This window comes from Sinocyclocheilus rhinocerous, unplaced genomic scaffold (genome assembly GCF_001515625.1).
Source record: "Sinocyclocheilus rhinocerous isolate Xijiao unplaced genomic scaffold, SAMN03320098_v1.1 scaffold14, whole genome shotgun sequence".
NCBI lineage: Eukaryota > Metazoa > Chordata > Actinopteri > Cypriniformes > Cyprinidae > Sinocyclocheilus > Sinocyclocheilus rhinocerous.
Genome location: NW_015629561.1, coordinates 629,346 through 640,963, shown reverse-complemented (window position 1 = coordinate 640,963; position 11,618 = coordinate 629,346). Strand labels below are relative to the sequence as shown.

The following is an 11,618-nucleotide window of genomic DNA, read 5'->3' as shown; positions in this document are numbered from 1 at the left end:
GATCAGTGTTGGGCAAGTTACTCTGAAAATGTAATCAAATTACTGATTACTCCTTTTAAAAGTAATCACGTTACTGTTCTGATTACTTTATTTCAAAAGTAAATAGTAATTAGTTACATTGCTAGTTACGTTACTTTTTTTCCATTAAATTGATGAAATCCCAGCATACACGCTCACGATAAATATTTGTTATTAAAGCATCAACATTCACAGAACACTGTTATTTTTAACTAAAGCAGCGGCTGCTGCGTGCATGGTTTGGCATGGCAGAATGCCAGCAAAGAGCGCTGCATTTATAATCTCTAAAAGACATCTCAGTTCATCGCAATCTCACAAATCTCTGTTATAACACAATAAATATATGCATAATGAATCTTTCATAATGTCTACAATTCGTGTGTTATAATGAGAGGATTCGTGAGCACGCAAATTTCAGCACTGCATTGCTCAATGCTGCAAACACGTATTATAGCCTAAATAGAAACTCTGCATACGCTTGCACCTGTTAATCGTTTATATTTTATATTAGTTCATGTTGCTTTTGTGCAATAAATGAATAACAATTTATTTGTTTTAGATATTTTATGTTTAGATATTTCTATTTTGCGGGAGTCCTGTGAATCATTTTATTCTCCCGCATCCCGCACACACACGAGTGTCTACCCGCCCGCACCAGCACTCGCCCATCTTGTCCCGCGCTGCACTCTGTTGCGTCGGGTCTCTCGGGAGAGCAGGTCTCTAATCCACTGGCACTTGACTCGACAGTGCGTGTGCTACATCCTTTTTACAATCTCTAGCTTATAAAACACTGCATTCTGTCAGCAATGTAACGTGGCAGTAACGTTTAGAGACTTCGGCTTGTAACTACACTCTAATTACTATTTTGAAAATTATAACGTGTTAAATTACTCCGTTATTAAAAAAGTAATCAAATTACAGTAACTAACGCGTTACTGCCCAACACTGGTCTTTAACCACTCTCACTGGAGTGAGCTTCCTCTCTCTCCCCCTTCCTCGTGTTTCATCTCTTCCCCCTCCCCCTCCTCCTCCTCCTCATCCTCCTCCTCCTCCTCCTTCTCCTCCCTCCTTTTGATAAATGTGATGCAGGTATCAGATCATGTCCTGTATCAGATTACACAGCAGATACTATTCACTAATAGCACTCACAGATTACATTGGAGAGAGCATTCAGTGATATTAAAATCTGATTTACTAATGAAATTGAGCGTCTGGGTAATAAAATGGAGTGACATATGAAAAGCTGTATCAATGGGAACAATTATCACCAGGCATATCCACATGGAATCTGTACACATTTTGAGAGAAAAAACATGCAGAATTGTAAAATGGGATATTTAGATTCTGTTTGACTCCGATAAGATTTGAGTTTTAATTAATATTTTAATATTGAATATTTTGGCCAGTTACCAATAAATGGCCAATCTTAAAATTCTATATAAATTCTAATTTCTTGAGCACCATAGCAGCATATTAGAATTAGTGGTCGACTGATATTGTTTTTTTGACCGGTGAAGCTGGACTCTGACGGTGTGCTGACAGTAAACGAGAAAGTATTATAGTGTTTGCCTTTCTATTACTAGTAATATAAAAGCAATCGTTATAATACTGATTATTAGACAGAATTCTATCCGTATTAGACAGAACTGTTAAACGGCAACAGCAAACAATGAAGAGGGAGAATGTGAGTGCTGTGTGCTCACATGTGCCGCTATCAGCACTGTCAAAATAAAAGTCCTGCCTCAAACACGTTGGCCAAACAGAAAAACTTATCGTCCAATGCTGATTTTTGAAAAATATTGGCCAATATATCAGCCTTGTTGCCCATGTATCGGTCAACCTCTAATTAGAATGATTTCTGAAGGATCAGAAGACTGAAGTAATGGCAGAAACACACAAGAGATGGAGAATGTGTAGAATTTTTTAAATGACAGTTTTTTTTTTTTTGATTCTCTGAAAATCTGTGGAGCTCTTTGGGTGCAGATTCCATGTGATCCTTTCAACGGGTATATTTGTATCAATAGCCAACAATACATTGTATGGGTCAAAATTATCGTAAATCGATATTAAGTAAAGATCATGTTCCATGAAGATATTTTGCACTGCTAAGGACTTCATTTGGACAACTTTAAAGGCGATTTTCTCAATATTTAGATTTTTTTGCACCCTCAGATTCCAAATTTTCAAATAGTTTTATCTCGACCAAATATTGTCCTATCCTAACAAACAAAATCAATGGAATCAGCTTTCAAATGATGTATAAATCTCAATTAAAAAAAAAATTACCCTTATGACTGGTTTTGTGGTCCAGGGTCACATATGTCTGCATGAGAACATAGGCGTATTTGTGTTAGTGGGTGGCAAATATAATTTTTTTCTTAATGTTTAGTGATGATATTTACAGTATATTGTAAAGTTTTAAGACTAGAGTACCTAAAAAAACCAAACAAGTAATTTAACAGATATTTTTTGAGCAGCCAGTAATTTTACTTTAATAACATAATGGACACCCAATAACCTTCTCCTGCTAAAATAAAATCACTCACTCATCCTGTTCTCAGCACTACAGTCTACGAGTGATTAATGGTTTGCTTATGCCATTTTGCAATGATGGATTGGAGCTGTAACTCAGCATCAGGATAACCAGCATCTTTTCTGACAGACGTGATGCACAGAAATCGTACGTCATGAGAAGATTGAGCAGAGCTTGAGCAGTCCCTGAAATCCCAGGGATAAGTGGGTTTTTTGGAGGTAATTGACCTCACCAGAACCACCTCAGGGTGTGGACACAGTTATTGTTTGCCTGTGAGGTTTTATATGTGGCTGAGTCTTCGTTTTTGTGCTGACACCAGCAACTGGGCGTTAACGTGCATGTGCATGTACAGTATGTTCCTCGAGAACCGTGCTGAGCTGTAAAATGGCTCCCCGGTCATGCAGTCAGCAAGTCCAGCATAAGGAGATTATCTGAAGAGGTGCTTTAAGAAAAGCCACAGGAAAGAAAGATACGTGGTGAGGGGTAAAAGAGATGAGAAAGGGTGGGAATAGATGAGCTGCTGACGTCATGCTGCCTTGTAGGAAACCTTGTCTTCTTATTAGAAATGTCTCTTTTTTCACCTTATGGTGATGAGACAGAAGGAATGATGGGATTCTCACCAGTGTTAATGCAGCTAAAGCACTTACTAAAAATATTTATAAAATAATGCCAGTTATTTTGTCCTTGTTATAGAGCTTTGTGTTCTCATCATCTATGTTAGTTAAAGATGCCGTATAATATTTTGAGAAAACCCGTTTGCTTTCCTGTGCTGATGTTTTTCTAATGAAATTGGAAGTTGAGGCAGAACATTAGTAACGTTACTTGTTCATATTCTCTATTTTTCTGGAAAAAGAAGTTTTAGAATTTTAACTGTTTATCTGCTACAATTTTTTTTTTTTCAATGTTTAGGAGCACAGGGGTTTTCAAACTGTTTGAAGTGCTCTAAAAATACATTTGAATACTTTTTAATAAGATGATATTTCAATTATCTATTTTGGCTTTGGTACAATGACAACATAAATGCCAATTATTTGAATAGAATAGAATAGAAAAGAATAGAAATTATATCTTTATAATATCACACTTACTATCTGTCTCACACAGTAAAAAATAAGCCTAAAAAAAGTATTTTAGGAAGAGAGTCATTTGCAAGAGGATTACATCAAAAAGCTTGGGGGAAAGCATATAAATATAAAGGCCTCAAATCACCAACAAACATCAGACTGAAAGTCACATAACTCAAATTTTTCATGTTTTTTAAAGATGTGTATTGGAATTTCAGCTGCTCTCCATTAAGCTCTTACTGAAGAAAGTCTGTTTTAGAGCATCATGGGAAGTGCAGTCAGAAACAGTCCCCCTCTAGGTCAGCGCTTACACCTCCTAGTCACAAGGGGGCCCAGTCTCATTACAAATGATGGAGCAGGTCTCCAACAGTGGCTGTAGGGGACAGGCAAAACCTGAGGGGAGATTTTCATTTTTCGTGTCTGAACTTTTACTTCACTGTTTTTTAAAGTGAGGTCATGGTGATATTCTCCTCTCACCCATTACCTTTGAGTGTCCGATGACAGCAATCTGTTTTACTGATGCATTACTGTACTGTGAGTGCCAGAGCCCTCCACTGCTCTTCTGTAATCTCCTCTTCTCAGACCCAAATTCTTACTTGGCATAGACTTGTTACTGTTTCCTTGACAACTGCATTTAAGTACAGCGTATTTGAACCGGCTCAACCAGCCTGGACATTCAGTGGATAGAAGATTGGTAATAAGTTCTCGGTTGAACAAAAAATTTTAGTTGAGACTTTAATAACGCCGCTTGTGCTGTGATCTTTTTTTTTCAATTGTTTGAACAATTGGAAAAAAAAATGTCTGGGTTTATGATCTGGTGAAGCATTTGTAAGTTATGTCCCACAGAGTGAAGTTGTTCCTTATCTGTGGTCTGAGAGCTTAATAATTCAGAAATGGATCTTAGCTAGTACAGGAATTGCTCTTTTTTTAATGTGGATCTCCTTTGTTTTGACTGGGATCTATTGAGGCTGGGCTGGGATACCCCTTTCTCCACTGGAACTACTTTGACTTTTCTCCATTGATCTGGTTCTAAGTGCTTGTTCTTGTACTGCCATTATTAGAATCTGTGTGCTGTCCTTTATTCCAGCCATTAACAGCCACATGCGGGATTCTCCAGGGTCAGCCGCCTGTGATAGCCAGTGCTTGGGCATCCCATTGGGTGTTTTGTTTTGCCATTACACTTCCTGTTCTTCTTCCTCCGCATCCTGTCTCCTCCACAACACGTCTCTTAGCCTAATCATGTGTTCCACACGGTCCCAGCAGACTCACTCTTCATCTTCTCTTTAACCAAACACAGATTTCCCAGATCAATTTAGCCTTTCAGCACACGTGAGTCTGAACAAGAGCATCTTCTCCTACTTTTCCTTAAACATCCGGACTGTTCCTATTAATTTCAAAATGCTAAACAACTACACAAAATTTGAAATTCCAGTAGTTCTATGTCTGTTGGGTGGAAGCGTGTGGTTTGAGACATGACAGTGAGATGAAAAACAGTAGAAAATATAGTCACACACACACACACACATACACACACAGATAAAGATGAAGGACTTCTTTTCTACAGAGTGAGCTCTGCTTCAGTATCCATTCACATCTTCTCTGTGCCTTGGGACATGGTTGGGTTTTTTTTTTTTTCCCTTTGTGTCTTGAAAACTTTTTCTTTGGTAAGGCTTTTGGGAGGACCATTTTACTGTCACTTTTACTCAAAAAAGCCTTTGAGCTGTGTGTTGTGAGCTGAACAGTGTCTGTATGTCTAACCCAGAAACAGAAGAATATGATAGCAGCCTCTGTTTTTGTTTGGCAACAAGTTGCATTGTATTGTTGGCTTGTGTATCAGTGCAAGTGTATGTCTTGCTATAGAACTACTGCTTCATGTACTTGACACCTTCTGAGAGTTAAGGTGCACTTTTCCCCCCTTTATTATGTAGCACAGTGGGGGTTTTGGCATGAAAACAGAGGGAGATAGAGGGGAATGGCTTCAGGACAGGACCCGGGTCGATCTGAGTGAGTCATTATTCTATCACTCCCTGATCTATTATTATGGTGTCATCCATGTCTGATTCACCTGCCCCTAAATGTCACATGAAAACAAAACAAGCTAGAGTTTGTCATTTTATATGTTGGTCACTCAGTCTCTTATTGTCTAAGTGGGCAGACCTCATTTATACTGTGTGAGAGAAATGTATACTGTGAGATCTCTCTCTTTTTTTTTTTTTGTAAAGCATTACATAAATCAATGACAATATAAAAGGCAAAGCAAATTATAAAAAAAAAAATTGGGAAAAATATCTGTCTGTATATATTTATTTATCTATCGTTCTGTTTTTCTATCTATCTGTTGTTCTGTCTATCTGTCTATCGTCTTATCTGTCAGTCTGTCTATGATACAAATTCAAATAATTTAAAAAAAAATCTATAATTAAAAATTAATAATAATTATTTATAATTAAAAATATTCTAATAATTTGTATTATAGATGGATATATATATATATTTTTTTTTTTTTATTGTTAAAAACTGTGGCTGTCAATAGAATAAGATAATTGTGCTTATTCTCTTATTTTCTGACCTTTTGAAAGCAGAATAAAATATAAATAAATATAAGGTCAAATTCATGGTAAGTTAGAGTAATCTGACTATAACTATTATATAGTATAATAGTTTATGATTAATTATTAATTATCTTAACGGTTTTTAACTGTGACAACTTTAAAAACATTTTGGAAAATAGTTTTTTTTTCTGTCCTTGCAGCCTCTGTACCCACAGTCGACATTCGAATACCTTTATGTTAGACCATGTAAATATTGCTCATTATAAACTGACATGCTTAGGCTTAATTTAAAATGAATTGCTTTCAACTTAAGTCTCTGTCTCGTGTTTTTTTTTTTCATTGGCTCATACTTTGTGGACAAATGTGAACTCTTAATGAATGCTGCGTGACATAGATGGATGTCCCAAATAAAATGGATGTCTCCAAATAAAACTATGTCAGTGGACACCGATGCTGGCCAGAGTAGAGTAGCCCCTCAGTGGGAATGTTTTGATGAAGCCATTACAAAGTTTTGATGTCAATGACAGGAGGCCAGGTTTTGAACTCTTTCTGTCTCCATGTAACCTCACGTGCCAGTAAACACTCATCCTCATTCTATGTTGCCTCTCTCTTCTCCGACACATCTCTGTCTTTATCCAGTCCCTTGCTCTATTTCCCTCTCCGTTTGCACTTTATAGCATTCTTTCTTCCTGCTCCACTCCCTCTCCTACCCCTATTTACTCACCCCCCTCCATGTCTCTCTCTTTCAGTCTCTCTCTCTCGTTTCCATGTGGGTCTCAGTCCGCAGAGTTGTGCGCCGCTGTCTGCTAAGCAGAGCCGGCATCGAAGACTTTAATTTATTCTCTAGCTTACTGTCATCCATCAGGGATTTAGAGACAGAGGGAGAGTTCTGTTCTCTCTCTGTCTCTCTCTCTGTTTTTTTCCACCCTCCCCTTCTCTCCTAGCTGCGGGGGGCTCGCAGATCCAAACCAGGTTCTGATATATGATTATTGCGAGATGAACCTCACCTCTCCGAAGATCCAACTACACAATGGGATCTACTTTAGCACATACATGTATCAGGTAGGTGAGGGGCGGTGACCCATCCTGCCATTGGCTGGCTGCTTAAACATGCGCAAGGTGCTTCCGAACGGTGTGTCAGCTGTCCGAGGTGTTCCTCGTTAAAGCCTTTTGCCTACATGGGAATTCTTGTGCGGAGTCATTCCGAAAAGAATTCACAGAAGGGAATGCAGACTAAGTGGCTATTTGACTTGCTTACATTGCAGGTTTAGGGAGCATTAATTAACTCAAAGCAGGGAAACAGGCCATTCTCAGTGGTGTATTTAAACTTATGTGTGTGTGTGTGTGTGTGTGTGTGTGTGTGTACGCGTATATGTGCGTGTTGTTTATTTCCAGTGTTATGTGTGAGGGAAGAATCTCTTCTTATATTTCTTCTTTCATTTAATTGGTTTGTTTTTCATACCCAGTTGACAAATTAGTTGGTTTAAGCATAAACCTAACTAAATTGTTTTTAAGATTTATGCTTGAAAGAGACATAAACTTAAGATATATTTTTCTGAAAGTCTTAATATATTATGCCGTTTTCTTATGCTTAGACGTTTCTACTGAGCAAAGAATACAGAGTAAGAAAATTTTGCAATTACACATGATTTATTGCTGATTAACTGCTGCCTGAACACACACATCATCACTGCACTAATAAATAAAGTATATTTAATTTTTAATTATCTCCTCTATATTCTCCTCTATTTTAAGAAAATAAATATATAGAGAGAAATGAAAATATTAAATAATATATATTAACATTTATATACACACATGAGGAGAAATTATAATATTAAATAATATATATTAACATTTATATACAAACACACACATACATATACTGTATATATAAGTGCCCTTTTGAATATCTGTACACACAGTTCCACACTCATTATCACAGTGCCAGATTCACATTTAGGCCCAGTTCAGTGGCATCTTTCAACGTCCAGCATCTGTGTTATTGCTAATTAAAGGGATAGTTCACCCAAAAATGAAAATTCTGTCATTAATTACTCACCCTCATGTCGTTCCAAACCCATAAAACCTTCGTTTATCTTTGGAACACAAATTAAGATATTTTTGATGAAATCCGAGAGCTTTCTGTCCCTGCATAGACAGCAACGGAACGACCACGTTTCAAGGCCTGCCGCCATTCACGACAGCACCACGACGCATGCGTGTGATGCTGCTGACGCAGGAGCCGGCGTTCTGACGTAGAACACGCATGTGCTGCGCCTTGTTTACTTGTCTCCGCTGCCATTCATGAAAGTACCACAACGCATGCGTGTAAACAATGAAACAATTGTAAACAAGGCGCAGCACATGCGTGTTCTACGTCAGAACGCCGGCTCCTGCATCAGCAGCATCACACACATGCGTTGTGGTACTTTCATGAATGGCAGCGGAGACTGTCTGGAAGAGAATAAATTAATGAATAAAGTCATTATTTTTGTCACCCTTAATTATTTTATGCATTATTTTTAATTTAACTGATGGTCTATAAAATTGGTCAATAAAAATATCTCAGAAAGTAAAGATTTCTCTGAGATTTTAATTTGGGTCATTAATTGTGTCTTTTTCTTTATCTTAATATTAAGTAGGGCTGGGCGATAAAATGCTAATGATAATTATCATGATATAATTTTCCTCGATAAAACGATAACAAGAGTTCAATAATGTTCGATATTATGTTTATGCACCAAAAGCGGAAGGAAACAGAGCTACTCATTTGACCCGCACCACACGGACCATTTTTGTTAAGGAAAAATGATTGTAAAAGTGTAAGGAATTCAAAAACATGAAGTGTTTGTCATGTTCTGACCATAAAGAGTAGTTTAAAATCGGTCATTAACGGTCTGGTTTCTACAACTTTCACTTAGGAACAAAAATCTGCCTTTAAACTTGAAAGAAATAAACATTTTAAATGTATTGCGATAATTATCAATATCGACTGATATGAAAATTTTTGGGGTCATATCGCCCAGACCTAATTTTAAGTTGATCATTTATTTTATGATCTTTTCTAGCAAACCTTGATGACATTTAATGGCCAAATTTAAAATCCTACAAACATGGTTCTGCTTTGAATTTTTTACTCTTGAAGATTTTTTTGCATTATGCTCTGGCTCTAATTGGCCATGCCACAAATATCATTTATGTCTAGCGATGCCCCTGGTGGTATGATTATGGATATGCTTGTATATAATGTGCTAACCGTTTGACCGTAAACCTCCATGCTGCATATTTCTCTGTACATAGAGACACAGTGTCCTGTTCCGAGATGCATTCTGAAACCACACTTACCGCAGTGAACTTTTTGAGCTTTTTCTGTCACCTGGATCCCCAGAGAGAGAGAGAGAGAGAGAGATTTGGAGGGAATCCAAGCCAGCTTTCTTGAGACAGAAACATTCATTTTGTTGTTTAATAATGAGGAATACATGAATGAAGCTATTTTGGGTTGAGCCAGAGAACAAGAGGAGCGATTGAGGAGGTGAGCTAATGTGAAAGTTGTTGGGGAGAACTGATGTTGGTTCAGTCAGGAGTTGCCGACACTGTCTTTTGTATTCTCTCTATATCTCACCAAAGGCACTTTAAAGCTTGTCAGAAACAGAACGTCTGTGATGCATGAAAGAGCCAAACTCCAGACAATTCTGGAAGAGCTGATGGTGTGGATGTGACGGTTCCCTTGGTCATGTTGTGTCACATCACCTGAAAGATTCGCTTTCAGTGTTGGGGGCTCAGTTCAAGTCTTGGTATATCTTTACCCATAATCCTCTCAGGCAAGCTAGCTGTATCTAGAATGAGGTGTATTTATATTCCTGCTGAATGCAAGTCCATGAGTTTCGTCTTGTTCTCTGTGACCCTGATGACTGTGCTGGACGTTACTGGAGTTTGCGATGAGAACGACATTTGTCAGCACCTTCACGGCATCTGCCTCCACTAGAGTGTGACTGACAGATTCGGTCTGATGAGAAATCTGTCCCTCTGTCTGTTTGTGAACTGTTTGTGTGTTTCTCCTTCTCTGCCTTTCTCTATTTGTTTCTCTGTCTCACTGTATCTCACTCGCTACATTTTCACAGCACATATCCAATATTTTGACACATGTCCAAATTGATCCAATCTTTTTACACTCGGGTAAGTCGATACGCAAATTCTTAGCTGAAACCAAAATTTCTATACACTGGGATGAAAAACATAAATGCTTATTTTTATTTGGCAAACTAAAATTTTTTGTTTACATTTTTTTATTTTACTTATTTTGTTTTAATCTTTTTTTATATATATATATATATTTATTTTAAACTTTAGACACTGCCATTGAAAAAATGTTACTGGAAGAATCTCTGCTCACCAAGGCTACATTTATTTAATCAAAAATACAGTTAAACAGTAATATTGTGAAATATTAAAATTTTAATGCATTTTAGAATGTAATTTATTCCTTTGATGACAAAGCTGAATTTTCAGCATCATTACTCCAGTCTTCAGTGTCACATGATCCTTCAGAAATCATTCTAATATGCTGATTCGCTGCTCAATAAACATATCTTATTATTATCAATGTTAAAAACAGTTCTGCTGATTTATATTTTTCTGGAAACCATGATCATTTTTTTAATTTAATTTAAATAAAAAAGAGGCAAAGTAAAAGTCTTTACTGTCAGCTTTCCTCAATTTAATGCATCCTTTCTGAATAGAAGTGTTCATTTATTTAAAGAAAAGAAAAATGAAAAATGCTAGTATTTGTAATATTAAGTATTCTAATTATGCCACATTTGCATTAGGATTCAGACAGACAAGATCTGATCTATGCCAGATTTAGATGAAACTATTTCATCTAACTAGTTGTTTGACAGTGTAAATGTGGTAAGGCTGAACGATTTTGGAAAATAATCTAATTGCGATTTTTTTTTGACCAATATTGCGATTTAATATGCAATTATTTTTTTAAAGCTCTTTATGTTCTGTATTATTCAACAAAGACAAGCTATAAATCATTGTATAGTATGACCAACATGTAATAATTATGACAACATAAAGCACTGACAAATAAGCCTGGTGTAAACATTAATATAAAAAGTCAGTAACAAATCACACAAACTAAAGTAGATTGCAGAAATTTTAAACCAAATCTGTCCCTTGTTCTATTTATGACGTACTGACACAAAGTTAAAATGATTTGCAATGGTCGCATTGTCGCGTCCAGTGTAGAGCTGTTGCGGCGCGAAGCGACATCTGTAGCGTCCGGTATAGGCACGGTGAGTGAAGCCGAGAGCAAGATATGCCTCGTCATATTTTCTGCTTTTAGCTTTTAAATGACCAGCACCTGCCTGGGTCTGTGCGACTTCATCTATGGCTTTTCTCTTCGCTTTCACAAACCGATCCATCTCCCATTCTAAGTTACGT

The 11,618-nt window shown here is 37.0% G+C and overlaps 1 protein-coding gene across 9 annotated transcripts in view; it reads left to right on the top strand.

Moving 5' to 3' along the window:
* Window positions 1-11,618, top strand: part of LOC107739270 (liprin-alpha-2-like) — a 107,730-nt gene that overhangs the window by 34,707 nt on the left and 61,405 nt on the right. The window contains exon 1 of one of the 9 annotated variants that reach the window (XM_016551327.1): window positions 7,169-7,229. The exons of the other annotated variants lie outside the window; for them this stretch is intronic. Coding sequence (XP_016406813.1) covers window positions 7,221-7,229 — 9 coding nt within the window. The 5' untranslated portion in view covers window positions 7,169-7,220. Of the gene's footprint in view, window positions 1-7,168; window positions 7,230-11,618 lie in introns of those variants that run through there. 9 annotated transcript variants of the gene reach the window in all.